This window comes from Garra rufa, chromosome 23 (assembly GCF_049309525.1).
Source record: "Garra rufa chromosome 23, GarRuf1.0, whole genome shotgun sequence".
Classification (NCBI taxonomy): domain Eukaryota; kingdom Metazoa; phylum Chordata; class Actinopteri; order Cypriniformes; family Cyprinidae; genus Garra; species Garra rufa.
The window spans coordinates 7,609,450-7,630,332 of record NC_133383.1 but is presented as its reverse complement, the minus strand read 5'-3'; the positions used below and the strand labels follow the sequence as shown (position 1 = coordinate 7,630,332).

The following is a 20,883-nucleotide window of genomic DNA, read 5'->3' as shown; positions in this document are numbered from 1 at the left end:
AAAATATGAGTTTATTAAACATACAATTTATATATTTAATTTAAATATTTAGTTTTGTGTTTTAATTATTTATTTGAAATTTTGTTTATATACTGTATGTGTATGTATACAGATATGTACATTTTTATTTAAATAAAATATTGAATTATTTAAATAAGTAAATAAATAATTAAAATGAAAAAGCACAAATAAATTTAAATATTTAATTTCATTTTTATTTAAATAAAATATTGAATTATTTAAATATGTAAATAATTAAAATGAAAAAAGCACAAATACATTAATTTAATTTCATTTTTATTTAATTTTAAATTAAAATTTTACTTTATGTTATTTGGTTTTGTTCATGTCAATTTTTAATTGGTGAAATCTCATTGGTCAAAATATGTACTTTTTAAAAATAAAAATATTTTGTAAATAAATTAAAATTTAAAAAGCACAAAAAATAAATATTTAATAATTTTAATTTAAAATTTAAATGTAACTTATTCGGTTTTATTTTTATATTTTTGTTTTAATTTGATTTAATTTGAAAAAAATAAATTATATTTTAATTTTGTGTGTGTATGTATATATGTATGTGTATAAATATAATATATATTTATACACATATGTAATATATATCTAAATATAAATAAATAAATAAATACACACACACACACACACATTTTTAATTTTAAACAAAAATGTTTAATTATTTAAATAATTAAAATTAAAACAGCACAAATAAAATGTTAAAAAACAAAAGTCACAATCCCTGTAAATTAAACATCAGATATATTCTCCATGGCAGTTATTGTGTGACACTGCAAAGCAAATGCTTTCTGTTTAGGGTCAAATTGTTTTACACTAGACAGTTTTGGCTCTGCGCTCAGAGAAAGTGTTACACTTGCCGTTTTTCTTCATTAAATGTACTCCATTTAATCACAGTGATGCTGTCTTGCTAGATGTTGCTTACAAAAAGACAGTCTGTTCTTTATCAGGCTCTTAAAAAGATTTTTTTGGGCCGTGTTGGACGGTGTCCTAATCTCCCCATCGCTTTCTGTTCCTCACAGCCTGCAAATATCCTCTTAGACGAACACGGCCACGTTCGCATCTCCGACCTGGGCCTGGCCTGCGATTTCTCCAAGAAGAAACCTCACGCCAGCGTGTAAGTTCCTCTTCACGAGGCTTCAAACCCTCATCTTTTATTAGTGCAAAATAAAAGTGCCTGTTGTTTGGGGAAGGTGTGGTTGCTTCTGTTCTCTCACCACGTTTCTTTGAGCACACACAAGCTCTTTGTTGTCTCATGCATATTGCCGCATTTTTTTTTTTTTTTTTTTTTTTTTGCAGTTACAGAATCTTATACCACAAGTTTTCTTTATGTGCACGTATACAAGTGTTTGTGCTCACATATATGACCCTGGACCACAAAACCGTCTTAAGTAGCATTTGTGTATTTGTAGCAATAGCCAAAAATACATTGTATGGGTCAACATTATTGATTTTTCTTTTTATGCCAAAAATCATTAGGATATTAAGTAAAGATCATGTTCCATGAAGATGGCTTGTACGTTTCCTACCGCAAATATATCAAAACTTCATTTTTGATTATATGGTTTTATTTTTATTTTATTTGGTTTTGTTTTTTAGTTTTTCATTAGTGAAATCTCAATGGTCAAAATATGAGTTTATTAAACATACTATTTATTTATTTATTTAATTGAAATATTTAGTTTTATTTGTGCTTTAATTATTTAAATGTTTTTCATTTTATATGGTTTAATTTTTGTTTTGTTTTGTTAGTTTTTCATTTGTGAAATCTCATTGGTCAAAATATGAGTTTATTAAACACAATATATTTGTGTTTTATTAATTAATTATTTGAATGTTTTCCATTTTATGTTTTAATTTTATTTGGTTTCGTTAGTTTTCATTTGTGAAATCTCAAAATGAAATAGTCAAAATATGAGTTTATTAAACATACTATTTATTTATTTAATTTTAATATTTAGTTTTATTTGCGTTTTAATTAATTAGTTAATTATTTAAATGTTTTTCATTTTATATGGTTTAATTTTTATTTTACTTGGTTTGTTTTTCATTTGTGAAATCTCACTTGTCAAAATATGAGTTTATTAAACATACAATTTATTTATTTAATTTTAATATTTAGTTTTATTTGTGTTTTAATTATTTATTTATTGTATTTCATTTATGTGTATACAAATATGTACTTTTTTAAATATTTTATTATTTGAATGAATAAATAAAATTAAAAACCAAAACATTTAATACATTTTTTATTTGGTTTTATTTTTTATATTTTATATATGTATATGTGTGTGTGTGTGTGTGTGTATGTATATATATATATATATTAGTGGTGGGCTGTTATCGGCGTTGACGTGAGACTCTAATCGGGCGATAAAAAAAATATCGCCATTAATCTATTCTCAAAGTTGGGTTGGGAGCTGGGTCTATACTACGCAAGCTATGATGACTTTCACCTTGATATTTTAGTGCGGATGTATACCTAACAGAATTGCACTTTAGGGGGCGAGAAAGAGTCTTCGAACCTGTGTGTATGCATACTGTGAAATTACCACATCAAACGAGACGTGCTAACATGGATGCAGCTATGAAGCCGCCGGGTTTGCTACAGGGCAGGGGCGTTGCTAGACCCTTTTTACTGGGGCACATGCGTGAGTTATAATTTACTTTGATAATCCCGAAATAAAGACATTAAACTATATGCAACAACTGAATTGACGCTTCTAAAAGCAACGCAGTTTAACTATGCACGCAGATATCCATGCCCGCTCGCGTCTGTATATTTAACTGCAACGCGCACGTCGCGCAGCCTTTTACGCAGAAGTACATGCAGTGTAGGAATAGTTGGTTACACAAGTTTGTATAGTTAATTGTGTTGTAAATGCAATTGTCAAGCAGTTTGTGATGCATTTTGGAAACAGGAGATGAGCCCCACATCCTTGATAAAACACAGTGGTCCAAAGTACTTTTTTCGGATGAAAGCAAATTTTGCATGTCATTCGGAAATCAAGGTGCCAGAGTCTGGAGGAAGACTTGGGAGAGGGAAATGCCAAAATGCCTGAAGTCCAGTGTCAAGTACCCACAGTCAGTGATGGTCTGGGGTGCCATGTCAGCTGCTGGTGTTGGTCCACTGTGTTTTATCAAGGGCAGGGTCAATGCAGCTAGCTATCAGGAGATTTTGGAGCACTTCATGCTTCCATCTGCTGAAAAGCTTTATGGAGATGAAGATTTCATTTTTCAGCACGACCTGGCACCTGCTCACAGTGCCAAAACCACTGGTAAATGGTTTACTGACCATGGTATTACTGTGCTCAATTGGCCTGCCAACTCTCCTGACCTGAACCCCATAGAGAATCTGTGGGATATTGTGAAGAGAAAGTTGAGAGACGCAAGTTCCAACACTCTGAATGAGCTTAAGGCCGCTATCAAAGCATCCTGGGCCTCCATAACACCTCAGCAGTGCCACAGGCTGATTGCCTCCATGCCACGCCGCATTGAAGCAGTCATTTCTGCAAAAGGATTCCCGACCAAGTATTGAGTGCATAACTGAACATAATTATTTGAAGGTTGACTTTTTTTGTATTAAAAACACTTTTCTTTTATTGGTCGGATTAAATATGCTAATTTTTTGAGATAGGAATTTTGGGTTTTCATGAGCTGTATGCCAAAATCATCAATATTAATACAATAAAAGGCTTGAACTACTTCAGTTGTGTGTAATGAATCTAAAATTTATGAAAGTCTAATGTTTATCAGTACATTACAGAAAATAATGAACTTTATCACAATATGCTAATTTTTTGAATAGGACCTGTGTGTATATATATGTTTTTTTCATTTCATTTATGAAATCTCATTCCTCAAAAGATGAGTTTATTAAGCATACAGTTTATTTAATATTTAATTAATTAATTTAATTATGTGTGTTTTAATTATTTCAATGTTTTTATTTTATATGGTTTAATTTTTTGTTTGTTAGTTTTTTGTTTGTGAAATCTCATTGTTCAAAGTATGTGTTTATTAAACATACTATTTATTTAATTTAAATATTTTGTTTTATTTGTGTTTTAATTAATTATTTTTTATTTTCTTTATATGTGTGTATACAGATATGTACATTTTTTTTATTTGAATAAAAATATTTAATTATTTGAATAAATCAATAAAATTTAAAAAGCACTGATAAAACAAAATATTTAATACATTTAATTTAAATTTAAATGTAACTTCTTTATTTTATTTTATTTGGTTTTATTTTTTATATTTTATTTAGTTTTGTTTAATTTTTTTTTTTTCATTTCATTTGTGAAACCTCATTGCTCAAAATATGAGTTTATTAAACATACAATTTGTGACCCTGGACCACAAAACCAGTCTTAAGTCGCTGCGTTATACTTGTATCAATAGCCAAAAAAACATTGTATATGTCAAAATTATTGATTTTTCTTTTATGTCAAAAATCATTAGGAAATTCAGTGTTCCATGAAGATTTTTTGTAAAATTCCTACTGTAAATATATCAAAATGTAATTTTTGATTAGTAATATGCATTGTTAAGAACTTAATTTGGACAACTTTAAAGGTGATTTTCTCAGTATTTTGATTTTTTTGCACCCTCAGATTTCAGATTTTCAAATAGATGTATCTCGACCAAATATTGTCCTATACTAACAAACCATACATCAATAGAAAGCTTATTTATTGAGCTGTCATATGATGTATACATCTCAGTTTTGTAAAATTTAACCTTATGACTGGTTTAGTGGTCCAGGGTCACATTTATGAAGGTATCCATGCAGTTCCATAAAGATATCTTGTACGTTTCCTACCACAAATTTATCAAAACTTAATTTTGGATTAGTAATATGCATTGCTAAGAACTTCATTTGAACAACTTTAAAGGCGCTTTTCTCAATATTTTTTTTTTTTGCACCCTCCGATTCTAGATTTTCGAATAGTTGTATCTCAGCCAAATATTGTCCTTTCCTAACAAACCAATAAACAACTTATTTATTCAGCTTTTGACACTTGATGGCTGGTTTTGTAGTCCAGGGTCACATATTTGCATTGATAAATATAGAGCGTACAATCTTAAAGGCACAGTAGCGAAAACATCCTGATGAATTCAAAGGGTCAGAGAGAGGATGGAAAGCCTTTTATGTGTAATGTAGCAGTTCTTTGACTGTTTGTGTTATGTATGAGAATGAGCTTTGTTGTGTTTACAGTCAGTGTGCGCTCAGCCCGGGGGGTGTGTGTGTACGCTTTGAATTTAATGTGCATTAATTGCTGTGTTTGCAGAGGTACCCATGGCTACATGGCACCTGAGGTTCTGCAGAAAGGAACGGCGTACGACAGCAGCGCCGACTGGTTCTCTCTGGGCTGCATGCTGTTCAAACTCTTGCGAGGGTAAGACCGCCCTCTACAGCGGCCCGCTCATGAATTCTTTATCTGTGTCTCTCTCTCTCTCTCTTTTAGTCTCTGTCTGTGTTTCTCACCTGTTTGATGTGGAGTGTAAAGTTTAAATGTCAGGGGTTTGGAAGTAGGAGGTCAGGAGCAGACATCATAGAGAAGAAAGACACAGAGAGTGGGGGTAGAGACCACTGAAACGGTTGCTAGGTAGAGAGTGGGGAGGGGGGGTAATGGGGGGAGGAGTCTGGGACATGTCTTTCCACTGAGGTGTGTGTCATGCTCTTCAAAGCAGAATGGAAGCAGGTCAGAAGAGGCTTGGTAAAACGCACCATGTATTTTTGCACTTTACACAACAAAAAACAAATTCTATATGTACTCAATATACATATATACAGTCAAACCAAAATGTATTCAGACACCTTTTTCACATTATCAGTTTATTTGCTATAGTTTAGAAAAGGAACTCCGAGTTTTAGAACAAACTCATCTTGACAATGTCAGATAACTTTGATAGAAAGGTATGTAATGGATTACAATCAACCAAAAATTTAGACAACTATCAATACTTTGTAGACCAATTTCCAAGCAATGCTTAATTTAGTTCAGTCTGTGGTGTAAAAAGGTCGCATTAGCAATTAAAGAAAAAACACTCAAGCAAAACATGGTCAGGTCAAAGTGTCTGAATAATTTTCGGTCCCAAATTTTGTATGAAGAATATCCACTGTATGAAGATTTTGTGGGTATAATACACTATATTGCCAAAAGTATTGGGACACCCCCTTCTAATGAACAGATTTGACTACTTAGGTAATTTCCATGAGTGCAGATCTTAATGTTTAAGCATATAATGATGTTTTAGGGAATTGTGTGCTTCTAATTTTATAGCAACAGTTTGGACAGGACCCTTTTCTAGTCTAACATGACAATGCATCTGTGTAAGCCAAGGTTCAAAAAGGTATGATTGATTCAGTCAGTGTGGAAAAACTTGACTGGTCTGCATAAAGCAAAGTCCTAATCCCAGCTGAACTTTAAATGCAGTCCTTGAGCCAAAAACTCATTACCAAACACCAATGATTTGTACACACACTACATGGACAAAAGTACTGGGACACGTCCTTCTTTAGAACAGAAAAATGCACTTCGAAAACTGTGGCAACAAAGACGGAAACATAATTCATATATTTAAAAATTGTATTTTCATATCTGTTGCAACAGTTTTGAAAGAGTTTAAAATGATTATACTCATATGTACAAGTTATTAGTGTTTGGTGATAAGTTTTTGGCTCAAGGTCTGCATTTAAAGTCACAGCAGAGGTGTTCAGCTGGGATTAGGACTTTGCTTTCTCTAGACCAGTCAAGTTGTTACACACTGACTGAATCAATAAGTTCCTTTTGAACCTTGTTTATACACAGATGCCTTGTCATGTTAGAACAGAAAAGAGTCCTGTCCAAACCGTTGCTATAAAATTAAAAGCGCACAATCCCCTAGAATATCATTATACGCTTAAACATTAAGATTTGTACTCATGGAAGTTACTAAAGTAGTCAAACCTGTTCATTAGAAGGTGGTGTCCCAATACTTTTGGCTGTATAGTGTATGTCACAGATTACTTTATTTTGCTATCCTCACTTACATGAATTAACTAAAGTGTCCTGCATGCACTAGTAAAATATCAAAAATTATGTCTGCTGTCTGAATAATTTTTGGTTTGACTGTACAGGTATATATTATGTGTGGTGATTTATAAATTATTGTAAATAGGGATGGGTAAAAAAATGATTGATTTCTCAATTTTAATTTATTCTCATTTTTACAAACTATAAGGATTCTTAAATCCCAAGAACCGATTAGTCTAGCCTGTTTTTAGTTAATGAACGGAACATTGTAGCGCACATCCATTCCGATAAGCTTTGTGCTTGGCTATTTTTGATATGAAACAAAAATTCTGTTTCAAACAAATACCATTTTGGTGCTTTTTAATGTGGAGTGCGAGATCATTGTAGCGCCTCAGTTCAAGAGAAGCGGCACGTGAGCTGATCATCTCCACTTCAATGGCAGCTTCAGCATGAAATAAACGTGAATAAACTTCTGAAGTTATATTAAAAGATATTTTATGTAACGTTACACTACCAGTTAAAGTTTTTGGACATCTGCTCACCAAGCATTTATTTGATCCAAAATACAACAAAAACAAAAAATTTTGAAAAATTTTTGCCATTTAAAATAACTATTTTCTGTTTGAATATGTTATAAAATGTAATTTATTCCTGTAATTTCAAAGCTGAATTTTTTGCGTCATTACTCCAGTCACATGATCCTTCAGAAATCATTCTAATATTCTGATTTCCTGCTCAAAAAACATTGTTGAAAAAACTTTTTTAGGTTTGTTTGATGAATAGAAAGTTCAGAGGAACAGCATTTATCTGAAATAGAAATATTTTGTAAAATTATAAATGTCTTAATCACCACTTTTGATGAATTTAAGGCATCCTCGCTAAATAAAAGTAATAATTTCTATAATTTCTTTACAAAAAAAATTACACTGATGCCAAGCTTTTGAACGGTATAGTGCAGGGGTCTTCAACTAAAACGGCTCGAGGTCCAGTAATGAACCTTGCTCACCAGCCGAGGTCCGGACAATTATATATAAAAAACTATTTATGTTTTTTGCGAGACCAGAGTTTCTGCAGTATATTTTAGCTTAAATTCTAGACATTTAAATACCTTTTTAAAGACCTGAACAAAAAATAAATAAATAAATAATTAAAATGACTGTAAAAAGCATGATTTACAATTCAGATGCAGGTTTCACAAAACAAAAAAGATTTCTTAAATTATAAACTTCACATTCCAGCCTTCAAGAGTCAAAAGTATCAATTTGTATATTATTTTAAACAATTATTGTCAATCAAGTATTATATTAATTAGCATATACATATTTTACTGCCTTAATTGTTTAAATTTGTATAACACATGATCTTGTCGATCCATCAGTTCACATTTACAACTCTACGTGTTTGCTGCCTAAAACTAGGACTGATTTTCACATTGGTCTTTTTGACAACAGCAGATTGATACAAGCTGATTAAAAATAGCAGATCATTCTCTTCCAGCAGGAGGCGCTATCAGAATGGTACACAAAGCAACGCCGCAGCTGACTTTGAAACGTGCAGCGCTCATATTTACTCAATTGATAGCCTTATAAAGTTTCATCGCAATTCTTGCCTTTTAGTCCCCACATTTAAGACAACCTGAAATCATAATTAAGACTTTCTTAACCCCTAATAATACTGCAGTCATCAATGAAAATTAATTATTTTAAACACAGACTTTCAAAAACAACCCTTATCCTACACAAAATACGTTCTTTTTATTTTTTCCCCACTGTGTTAGGCACACAAGAGAAATATTAGGGAAGTAAATTAATATCAGCATATTAAGTATATTTGTCTATCATTGTCTCTGAGAGAAAATGCACGTCAGTTACTGAAAGCGCTTTCACTTTAACATATTGCGCGGTTGAATAACAGTGAAAGCTACATCTGTCTGTACGCAATGCGCCGATCTCTGCTCTCATGACTGCACGGAAGATTGCACCCAAATGCTTGATATAAATTTATTTATTAGAAATTAGCGTTTGGCATTTTTTTTATTTAAATATGTCAAAAGCTTTCACGGTCCGCATGGACGCATCTTGAGGTCCGGATCCGGACCGCGGTCCGCCAGTTGACGACCCCGGGTATAGTGTATAATGTTACAAAAGTTCTTTATTTCAAATAAATGCTGATCTTTGGATATTTTTATTCATTAAAGAATCCTGAAAATGTACTGAACTGTTTTAAATATTAATAATAATAAAAAATGTTTCTTGAACAGCAAATAAGCATATTAGAATGATTTCTGAAGGATCATGTGACACTGAAGACTGCAGTAATAATGCTGGAAATTTAGCTTTGATCACAGGAATAAATGACATTTTTAAATACATATTTAAATAGAAAGCAGTTATTTTAAATAGTAAAACTATTTCACAACATTAATGCTTTTGCTGTATTTTGGATCAAATAAATGCAGGCTTGGTGAGCAGAAGAGACTTCTTTTAAAAAAATCTTTTGACTGCTAATGTATGTATTTTTTTCCCCCCCTCTAATATTTTTTTTATTTCATAATAACATATTTATATCCTCTCAACTGTTGCTTCACAACAGTTGCCAAAAGGACATGACAGTAAGATGCTTGTGTCTCACGATCAATGACTGAGATTGAAACTTTCTCATGGAAACCCCCTCCCGCCTACATGTCATTGCTAAATCACTACCTGTGTCCTCTGTGTGACATTGCGAGGCTAAGCACTCTGTCTTCAGATACGTGAACTCTGTTTCTTCTTTTCTTGCAGGCACAGTCCATTCAGGCAGCACAAGACCAAAGACAAACATGAGATCGACCGCATGACCCTTACCATGGTAAGAAACCAAAGCGACGTTTTCTCTGTTGTTTTCCTTTATGTACCTTCACACACAATCACATATATGTATATAATTAATCCAGCAGCAGCTACCTAGAACATCTAAGCAACCACCCGGTTCTTAGTTATAGCTTAAGAGACTTCAAGTGACTCCTGTCTACAAATGCTCAGACTGGAGCGAGCTCCGTTATGCCGACTGACTGATATTGCTATGAAACAGGAGATGGATAAACGAGCCACAGCTTTCCATGGAAGTAAGGAGGGAACATTTCATCACAGGAGCACCTGTGCCTTTACACCCACCATGTTTAACAAGGGAATGCTAATGGAGAGGAATTTGCATCCACGCTTTGCATTTACTGTCCTCCTCTCACCATCACAGTAATTTAGTCCTCATCGTGCTGCCACGCTCAGACTGTTGTACAGTCACTAGAAAGGAAGTCACTTGTTTTTAATGCTGATTTTGTGGTTTCCCTTCAAAATGAAGACTCAAGAGAGCTGTCTACTTAAGCGTCAGCGATCCCAAGGCAAAATGACGCTACTTTCTGAGACATCTTGTTTTGATTTAAAATCAAAGCAGTCCTAAAAATACATTGTGCAGCTTAGTGGATGCAAATGTCAATGATGAATGCATTTTTTATTCTTATTAGGGTATCAAATTGCTTGTTTAGAAACATGTCAGATTTTATTTTCCTCCTTTTAAGCATGATGCAGATCAGTCATTAGGACTTGGAAAAATCTAGTCAGAAATCAGCAGAAAAAGCTCATCGGTGTCCAAGCAGGTGTTCACCCGGCAGAGACGTTAAACAGTTTTCTTCTGACAGGCAGGATGATCGTGAATGTTCAGAGGCCTTTTTTTTCCTTTTTTTTTTATAATGTCAAGCAGTAAATCGTTGTTGTTTTTTTCTCTGGTGAAATATAAGCTGTTCCAGTGGACCCAGAGCAATTCTGTCAATAATTTAGCTATTAAGGTTTGTTTTTGGATGCTGACCTCACAGGGAAAATTATCTCCAGCTTTCATTAGTCAAGGATTTAGAGGGTATCTTGTAAAATAAGCTGTTTTATAGTCTGATCAGATTTAATTAAGATTGGACTGGAAAACTCCAGAGGTTCGTTGGCCAGTGTACACTACCATTCAAAATTTTAGAGTTGAGATTTTTTTTTAAAGAAGGCTCTGATGCTCACTAAGGCTGCATTTATTTGATCTGAATTAATGAAATATTATTACAGTATAAAATAACTGTTTTTATAAGAGTGGATATATATACACACACTATCACTATCAAGATTTTTAATGTTTTTTGCCTGCATTTATTTGATCCAAATTACAAGAAAAGCAGTAATATTGTAAAATATTTTACTAGTTAAAATAACTGCTTTCTATTTGAATATATTTTAAGATGCAATTTATTTCTTATGATCAGAGCTACATTTTCAGCATCATTACTGCAGTCTTCAGTGATTTGCTGTTCAAGAAACATTTTTATTATTATTACCAGTATTTAAAACAGTTAAGTACATTTTCTTTCAGAATTTTTTGATGAATAGAAAAATCCAAAGATCAGCATTTTTCTGAAATAAAAAACATTAAAAAGCTTGGAGTGTTTTTTTTTTTTCTTCTTTTTTGGTAAATAAATAATAAAAATGAATACTTTTATTTAGCAAGGATGCTTTAAATTGATCAAAAGTGATGATAAAAACATTTATAATGTTACAAAATATTTCTGTTTTAGATAAATGCTGTTCTTCTAAACTTTCTGTTCATCAAAGAAACCTGAAAAACTGTTTTCAACAATTTTTTTTGAGCAGCAAATGAGAATATTAAAATGATTTCTGGAGGATCATGTGACTGGAGTAATGATGCTAAAAATTCAGCTTTGAAATCACAAGAAGAAATTACATTTTAAAACGTATTCAAATAGAAAACAGTTATTTTAACCAGAAAAAAAAAAATTCAAGATTTTAGTGTTTTTGCTGTACTTTTGATCAAATAAATGCAGGCTTGGTGAGCAGGAAAAAAAACATTACAAAATCTTACTGTTCAAAAACTTTTGGGCTCTTTTGACTCAAACGCACTCGCAAGTACATAGCAACAAGCTCAGAAAACCACTCAGAAAACCTTATCATCTATAATGCAATGCCCTGTTATTTAGTTCAGTGTTACGATGACAGTACCTGACAGCCTGAACTGAGTGAAGTTTGTTTGCATGCATTTACTGTGACTTTGGTGAACAATGACCTTGATTTGAATGTGCAGTTGGCACTGCCTGTTATGTAAGAGAATTGTTTTGGTTGTCCTCGCCTTCATTTGTATGATTGTGAGGATATTTAAATACCGTTAAGCGCTCGCTACTGTTAAAGCTCTGTTGATCCAGACGGCTACTGGAAAGTTTGCCGTTCCCGTGTATTTGCGTTTTACTAATGAATGTTCAGTGTAACTGATGAGGAAAGCTAATGAAACAAAAGCAAACATCTCTTGAAAGTCAAACACCGGCCGACACGGCATAAAGTCGTGTTTAACGAGATGTCAGTCAAACTCATGAGCCGCTTCCTGTTCCTTCTCTCTCGTCAGAATGTGGAGTTGCCTGACTCCTTCACACCTGAGCTCAAGTCCCTCTTGGAAGGACTCTTACAGAGAGACGTCGCCAAAAGATTGGGGTGTCTGGGACGAGGGTAAGTTTTCAGGATTAGACGTCTGTCGAGACGGATTTGTATTTGGTTTGTAGTGAACTATACAAATGAAAACAAACTGTGCGATGCCCTATGTCCAAATGAAGCAACTGTCTGAAAGCATTTAGATTTATAAAAGACAGAACGGCATGCTGGGAATTATTTGCAGCTTGTTCTGAATTGCTGACACCTGCTGGTCAGAAGTGGTGATGGTTGATATTTTATTTTACCTGCATACATACAGTATGTACCCCTCAATTTTTCCATTTATGTATGTTTTGTTATAGGACCATATTTGACCAAGATACAGCTATTTGAAAATATGCAATCTGAGTGTGCAAAAAAAAAATCTCAATATTGAAAAAATCACCTCTTATGTTCTTAGCAATGCATATTACTAATCAAAAATTAAATTATGATATTTTTATGGTAGGAAATCTATGGAATATTTTGATGGAACAAATCCTAATGATTTTTTTTGCAAAAAAAAGTTGATAATTTTGACCCATACATACAAGTATTTTGGATATTGCTACAAATATACCCATGCTGCTTATGAGTGGTTTTGTGGTTCTGGTTGACAAATGGAAAAAAAATATTTTTTCTTTTATGCTAAAATCATTAGGATATGAAGAAAAGATCATGGTCCATGAAGATATTTTGTAAATTTCCTGCTGCAAACATATCAAAACCTAATTTCTGATTAGTAATATCCATTTCAATATTTAGATTTTTTTTTGCACCCTCAGTTTCCAGATTTTCAAATAGTTGTGTATCGGCCATTCTAACAAACCATAAATGAATGGAAAGCTTATTTATTCAGCTTTCAGAGGATGCATAAATCTCAATTTAAAAAAAATTCCCTTATGACTGGTTTTGTGGTCCAAGTGCACATATAAATCTGACTTTCTCTGCATGCATACAATATACAATATATATATTTTCAATGCAATTATAAGGGCTTAAAATGATAAGATGTTAAAAACATTCACATGAATTTCTTTAAAGCTGCTGTGAAACAATGTTTAGTGTGAAGATTGCTTTACAAATGTATTTGACTTCTGATCTCTTTTACGCTCTGTAGGGCGTCAGAGGTAAAGGAGCATGTGTTCTTCAAGGGAATCGATTGGCAGCAGGTCTATCTTCAGAAGGTGAGTCCTTCGACCTTGTTTTTGGTATTAGCCCTAATACGAAGCTCTGTTGAAGTCCTCCTGTCTCACACTCTGATAGAATAAGAGGTTTTGTGTAATTGCAATTTATAACTGATCTGATTTGGAGTCCAGATGATGGACTAGTTATCCAACCATCGATTAGCAAGCCTCGGATTTTTTCCTTTTTCTTTTTAGTGCTGCTGCTTTAATAGGCATGAATTTAGATGAGCATCATCACGGAGAGTGTATTAGAGTGCTGTCAGTGGCTGTTAGCATACTAAAATCCTCTCTAGGAAGTTGTGACTCTAATTTCATCCCCTTTACAACACCATCGGAACTGCCATCAAAGCACGAAGCCAAGCCTTCGACGATACATTTTCATAAGACAATTACTGTCAGACCTCAGATCACTTCCTGTGAGCAGTGTTCCCATTAGTGTGCGCAATCTGTAGATCTCTGCGTTATGAGGATTATCATAGTTTTCTGAAATAAAAGGTAGTGGTCGATGAGCCTATGGAGCGCAATGGCTGTGCAAGTAAAAATCTTCATTCATTTTATCCATATGGGAATTGATTTGTAACGATAACTTGTAAAGCTTTAAAGACAGAACTACTGAGTTCAGTGGTTATTTTGCTGAAGTCTCACATTCACACCCATCACGCTTTGCTGTTAAAATGCATTCTACAGTTGAAGTCACAAGTTTACATACACCTTGCAGAAAATGTTAATTATTTTACCGAAATAAAAGGGATCTTACAAAATGCATGTTATTTTTTATTTAGTACTGACCTGAATAAGATATTTCACTTAAAAGATGTTTACATATAGTCCACAAGAGAAAATTATAGTTGAATTATAAAAATGACCGTGTTCAAAAGTTTACAAACGCTTGATTCTTAATACTGTGTTGTTACCTGAATGATCCACAGCTTTTTTTGTTTAGTAATAGTAGTTTGCGAGTCGCTTGTTTGTCCTGAACAGTTAAACCGATGTTCTTCAGAAAAATCCTTTAGGTCCCACTAACTATTTGGTTTTTCAGCATCTCAGCAGTTTAACTGTTCAGAACAAACAAGGGACTCATGAACAACTATCAGTAACAAAGTGCACGATTGATGCACGTTAATGCATGATCACCATTTCAGATCGATTGACTTGTAGTACTGTATAAGATATCCATTCGAAATGAATGCATTAATCTAGGCTGTGCACTGCTGGTTTCAGAGCAAATATGCGAAAGTGTGACATTTCATTTACTGGCACACTTTGCTCGGCAGCGCTAAACCTGGCAGAGCCGGCAACCTGCCAAAAAAGAAGCTTTCTGATTTTAGGTTTGAAAATTCATATCTGACCCTGGACCACAAAACCAGTCATAAGGTTAAATTTTACAAAACTGAGATATATACATCACATGAAAGCTCAATAAATAAGCTTTCTATTGATGTATGGTTTGTTAGGATAGGACAATATTTGGCCGAGATTCATCTATTTGAAAATCTGAAATCTAAGGGTGCAAAAAATCAAAATACTGAGAAAATCACCTTTAAAGTTGTCCAAATTAAGTTCTTAGCAATGCATATTACTAATCAAAAATTACATTTTGACAGGTTTACAGTAGGAATTTTACAAAAAAATGTTCATGGAACATGATCTTTACTTAATTTCCTAATGATTTTTGACATAAAAGAAAAATGAATAATTTTGACCCATACAATGTATTTTTGGCTATTGCTACAAATATACCCCAGCGACTTAAGACTGGTTTTGTGGTCCAGGGTCACATATTAAAAAAGTAAAAAAAATAAAAATAAATAAATAATAAAATAAAAATGTAAATATAAGCATTGTTTTCTAAGTGTACTATAAAATAAATGTATTTTTATTTAATACACATTTTTTATTTTAAAATAAATTATGTAATAGTATTATCAAACTTTATTTTTTATTATTAAAGTAACTAAATAATACTATTATTTCAATTATTAATAATTTTCTCTTGTATAGTTATATTTAATTTTATTGCACTTTTTGCAATTAACTTAAAATATATCGCTTCTGTGTGTATAATCAACAACTTTAAATTAATAGTTTTATAATCCTCCATTTTTAATTCCATAAAAGTAAGTACACAGCATTGTGACTTTGTCTGTTTTTTTAAAAATGCTTTTTTTCTTCAAATCAAATTTAGTAATGTTGTGATTCACCTTGTGTAAATAGTTCATTTGCTGCATGACGTAATGATTTAATGAAGACACTGTTTAAAATCCCTGTGGGAAGAATGAATGGAAGAAATACTTGGAAACCAACGCTGTTGAAAAAGTCAGGCACTGATGCACTGAATGGCTGTTTTTTAACATCAATATATGACCAAAATTTACAGTGGTGGCCAAAATGATTAGGAAACTAGTAAAAAAATACTTTTAAGTCAGTCTATCTTTTGCTGTAGTGTGTCAGTAGAAAAAATCAGTTTACATTTCCCAATTTTGGCATTAATTGTAAAAGATGTTTGTTTGCACAAGAGTCTGACAACAGCCAGTGATCCACACAGAGATCTGATCTCATCATCATCCAGTCTGTCTGGAATGACATGAAACAGAACAAACTGAGACAGACTAAATCCAGAAGAACTATGGCAACATCTCCAAGATGCTTCAAGAGACATTCCAGACTGGATGATGATGAGATCAGATCTCTGTGTGGAGCACTGGCTGTTGTCAGACTCCTTGTGCAAACAAAAATCTCACTGCATTATTACAATTAATGGCAAAATGAGTGTTTGAAAGTGTAACCTGATATTTCCTACTGACACACTAGAGCAAAAGATAGAAATAAATGACTTTTAAACCATTTTTAGCTGGTGAAAATATAATTTTAGCCACCACTGTACATCTAATTGGTTCCTGATTTACAATTCTGCAAATATATTTGTACATTCTTCCCATTATTGTTTTTCAAAGGATTTGTGTAATATTCTCTGTATCTTTTGTTCGGTTGCAGTACCCGCCACCCCTCATTCCCCCCAGAGGAGAAGTCAACGCTGCAGATGCTTTCGACATCGGCTCGTTCGACGAGGAGGACACCAAGGGAATTAAGGTAAAACTAGTAACCGTGGGACCAAACTTTTCACTTATTCCACTCAAGGCTGATGTCTTTGCTTCAGCCCAGTGACCATCATAGTGGACTACTTAGTAGTTTTTCAAGTACAGCCAAGATTGCGTCCAGCACTGAGAGAACCGTATTAAAATCTGAGAGCACTTGAGCTTGTGTTTCATGCTTTGAAATCTGGAGGAATTTTCCACTATGCTGTGAGCATGTTAAATTACTCCCTTGTAGACTGAATTTGACTTCAAGCATAAAGTCTGGTCTACATTGCAACTTATTCTCCCCAAGACTGCCTATTTAGACATGAAGAGACTGCCTGAATTGAAAGTAACTGTCGTCTTCGTCTCTCTCTCTCAGCTGCTTGACAGTGATCAGGAGCTCTATAAGAATTTTCCGCTGGTGATCTCCGAGCGCTGGCAGCAGGAGGTGGCCGAGACGGTGTATGATGCCGTCAATAGTGACACGGATAAGAATGAGGCACGCAAGAGGGCCAAAAACAAGCAACAGGGCCATGAAGAGGGTGAGACATGGCATATAAGTTATGCCATATAACATTTTATTGTTATATTTATTTTCTGCACAGTTTACCCCCTACTTCTAATGAATGCCTTATAGCTTTATATTCAAATATAATTTTAATTTATTTATTTTGTATTATATTTATGTTTTCAAAAAGTTTGAAAACAAGGCTCCTCAAGGCTGCATTTATTGAATCAAATATGGTAAAAACAGTTATATTGTGAAATATTTTTACAATTTAAAATAACTGTCTTCTATTTTAATATTTTTAAAAATATAATTTATTCCTGTGATTGCAAGCTGAATTCTCAGCATCATTACTCCAGTCTTCAGTGTCACATGATCCTTCAGAAATCATTCTAATATGCAGATTTTTTAGGATTCTTTGAATCAAAAGTTCAAAAGAACAGCATTCGTCTACTAATAAGCTAGCATATACAGTTGAAGTCAAATGTTTACATACACCTTACAAAAATAAGAGGGATCATACAAAATTCATGTTATTTTTTTATTTAGTACTGACCTGAATAAGATATTTTACATAAAAGATGTTTACATATAGTCCACAAAAGAAAATAATAGTATAATTTATTAAAATGACCTGTTCATAAGTTTACATACACTTGATTCTTAATTCTGTTACCTAAATTATCCATAGCTGTTTTTATTTTTTTATTTATTTATTTATTTTTTTATAAATGATAGTTGTTCATGAGTCCCTTGTTTGTTCTGAACAGTTAAACTGCCCGCTGTTCTTCATAAAAAGTCCTTCAGGTCTCACAAATCTTTGGTTTTTCTGCGTTTTTGTGTATTTGAACCCTTTCCAACAATGACTGTATGATTTTGAGATCCATCTTTTTACACTGAGGACAACTGATGCTTCAGAAGGAAACGCAACGCATTAAGAGCCAGGGAGTGTAAACTTTTTAACAGAATAAAGATGTGTATATCTTTCTTGTTTTGCATAAATATCATATTTTTTCATGTAGTACTGCCCTTTAGAAGCTACAGAAGATACTTGCATGTTTCCCAGAAGACAAAATAAGTCAAATTTACCCTAAGCTGCAAAATCAAAAAGTTTTCATCCCCCTTCTCTTAATGCATCGTGTTTCCTTTTGAAGCATCAGTGAGCATTTGAACATTCTCTAATGTATAGCAGAGCTGCCTGTGCATTGAATAGATATTTAGATTATATTTCTTGAAGAAATCTTTTCATATGCACATAAGTTTGTGACTAGTGAGAGGTGTCATGGCAATGTACACAGAACAGCTGGTTGCAAAATGCTGTTTGTAAACATCCTGTTTGTTCTTATTCAGCAGACTCTCATTTTTTGACTACTGTAGCGAGTTCCTTGGGAGTGTCCTGTATTTTGGACATGGGGTCATGAAAGCTAATGAACGGCTGCTCCAGGCGTCGCATCGTCTGCGGCGCTCGGTCATTTACCCAGGTTTTAAGCCGGTCCAAAAGATAATGCTTTCTGCTGGAAGCTCCAGTTTACGTTAAATCATAAGCCGTCTACAGAATTGACAAGCAGTAATTTCACACGATGGTGCAGAGAGAGGAAAACGGCCTCTGCTACGGTAGTGCCACATTCTCCAGCATGAATTAAAGGCCCGGACTGACATCAGCTAATCGACTTTCACGGGTCCAGCGTCAGTTCCGTCAGTGACCTCGAGGAAAGGCTTGAACCCTACGTACTTGTCGTGCTGTGCTGGTGCCACATGCTTCCCTCAAGGGAAAGACACAGCACCCATCACATGACCGACTGTGTGATGGTCAGAAATAGATCTGAAAGAGCCCGTGTAATTTAGCAAACGCTGAATTTAATTGTGTGTGTCACATCTCCAAGAAACAAGCACAGGAGTTAAAAGGAATTGATGACCCAAAAAAATTAATTTGTTCACTCCTGTGTCTTTCCAAATTTGACTTTCTTTACAAAAATATAATAACTATAGCTGCAACCAGCGATTACCGGGGTTCAAGCACTTTAAAGCATTTAAGCTCATATGAAAAAAGACATTATTTAGCAAGCTTGTGAAAACCTAAATCAATTATTTAAAAAGCATTTTTGGTAAACCAAGGTAATTGACCATAGAAATTTTGTTTTTTAACAGTTATGACTGAAATAGCACCAGCTGTGGTCTGACCCCCTTCAACCTGCTCAGCAGGTTTCATGAAGCTGAGTTTTCGTTTTGGCTTTATAGGATGGGTAATTTTTTGCGTAAATTTGGTCAGGCCCTATTTCTAAACGAACCTGTTATATATGGAAGCCTGTTTCCGCCACTGATTAAAAAAAAAAAATTAAAAATTAAAAATTCTGACTTTTTTTTTCTAAGAACTAAGATATAAATGGACAATTGCAAGTTATAAAGTCTGAATTGCTAGATATAAATCCAGAATTGCAGGATATAAATGTACAATTGTGAGAAATAAAGTCAGAATTGTGAGATGTAAACTCGCAATTCAGATTTTTTTTTTCTCACAATTGCAACTTTGTATCATTTTCGTATCAATTTTTCTTAGAATTGTGAGAAATTCGCAATTGCGAGTTGTAAAGTCTGGTTCTGAGGAGAAAAAAAGACTGATATGTTCACAGAATTATGAGTTTATATCATGCAATTCTGACTATTTCTCAGAATCTCAGAGTTTATATGTCGGGAATTCTGACATAATAACTTGCAATTGCGAGTTTATATCACACAATTGTGACTTTATTTCACAGAATTGAGAGTTTATATTTTGAAATTCGGAATTAATAACTCGCAATTGCGAGTTTATATCTCACAACTGTGCCTATTTCTCAGAATTGTGACTTTATTTCTTGGAATTGCACGTTTATATCTCGGGAATTCTGACTTAACTCGCAATTGCGAGTTTATATCTCACAATTGCGACTATTTCTCAAAATTGTGCGTTTAAATCTTGCAATTCTGACTTCATAACTCGCAATTGTGAGTTTATGTCACGCAGTTCTGACTTTATTTCTCAGAATTGTGAGTTATATCTCGGGAATTCTGACTTAACTCGCAATTGCGAGTTTTTATTTCTCAAAATTGAGAGTTTATATTTTGGAATTCTGACTTTATAACTCACAATTCCAAGTTTGTCACACAATTGCAACTTTATATCTCACAATTCTGAGAAAAAAGTCAGAATTGTGAGAGGTTGCAATAACCTTTTTTATTTTGTATTCAGAGGCTTCTATAGTTACAGCTTCTCAAGAGTAAATTTCAACATTTTTTGATTGGCCAAGAAAGGCTAGGGAATTGTACTACAACTTTTTTTTCTCAGGTTGAGCGAAAAACCTAGGACTAGTTTGCAAAAGTAGTTTTTTTTTTTTTTTAAACATCTTCTCAATCATTTTACATATGATTTGATTGACAGCAGTGGTTCTAGAGGCCGAGTTGTCCAGAATGAGTTGTTCTATGGTATATAAATATCGTGCATATGTGCAAAAAATTAAAGACGTACAATCGTTTACATCTTTGAAAAGTGCGGTATTGCCCTCTAGTGGCCGATAGAGTCGAACATGCCTC

The 20,883-nt window shown here is 33.4% G+C and overlaps 1 protein-coding gene across 2 annotated transcripts in view; it reads left to right on the top strand.

Moving 5' to 3' along the window:
- grk3 (G protein-coupled receptor kinase 3) overlaps nt 1-20,883 on the top strand; it is an 81,591-nt gene that overhangs the window by 48,155 nt on the left and 12,553 nt on the right. For both annotated transcript variants that reach the window (XM_073829128.1, XM_073829127.1), the window contains exons 12-18: nt 1,056-1,150; nt 5,331-5,438; nt 9,839-9,905; nt 12,480-12,580; nt 13,662-13,728; nt 16,723-16,818; nt 17,185-17,347. In XM_073829128.1, the coding sequence (XP_073685229.1) occupies nt 1,056-1,150; nt 5,331-5,438; nt 9,839-9,905; nt 12,480-12,580; nt 13,662-13,728; nt 16,723-16,818; nt 17,185-17,347 (697 nt within the window). The remainder of the gene's footprint in view (nt 1-1,055; nt 1,151-5,330; nt 5,439-9,838; nt 9,906-12,479; nt 12,581-13,661; nt 13,729-16,722; nt 16,819-17,184; nt 17,348-20,883) is intronic.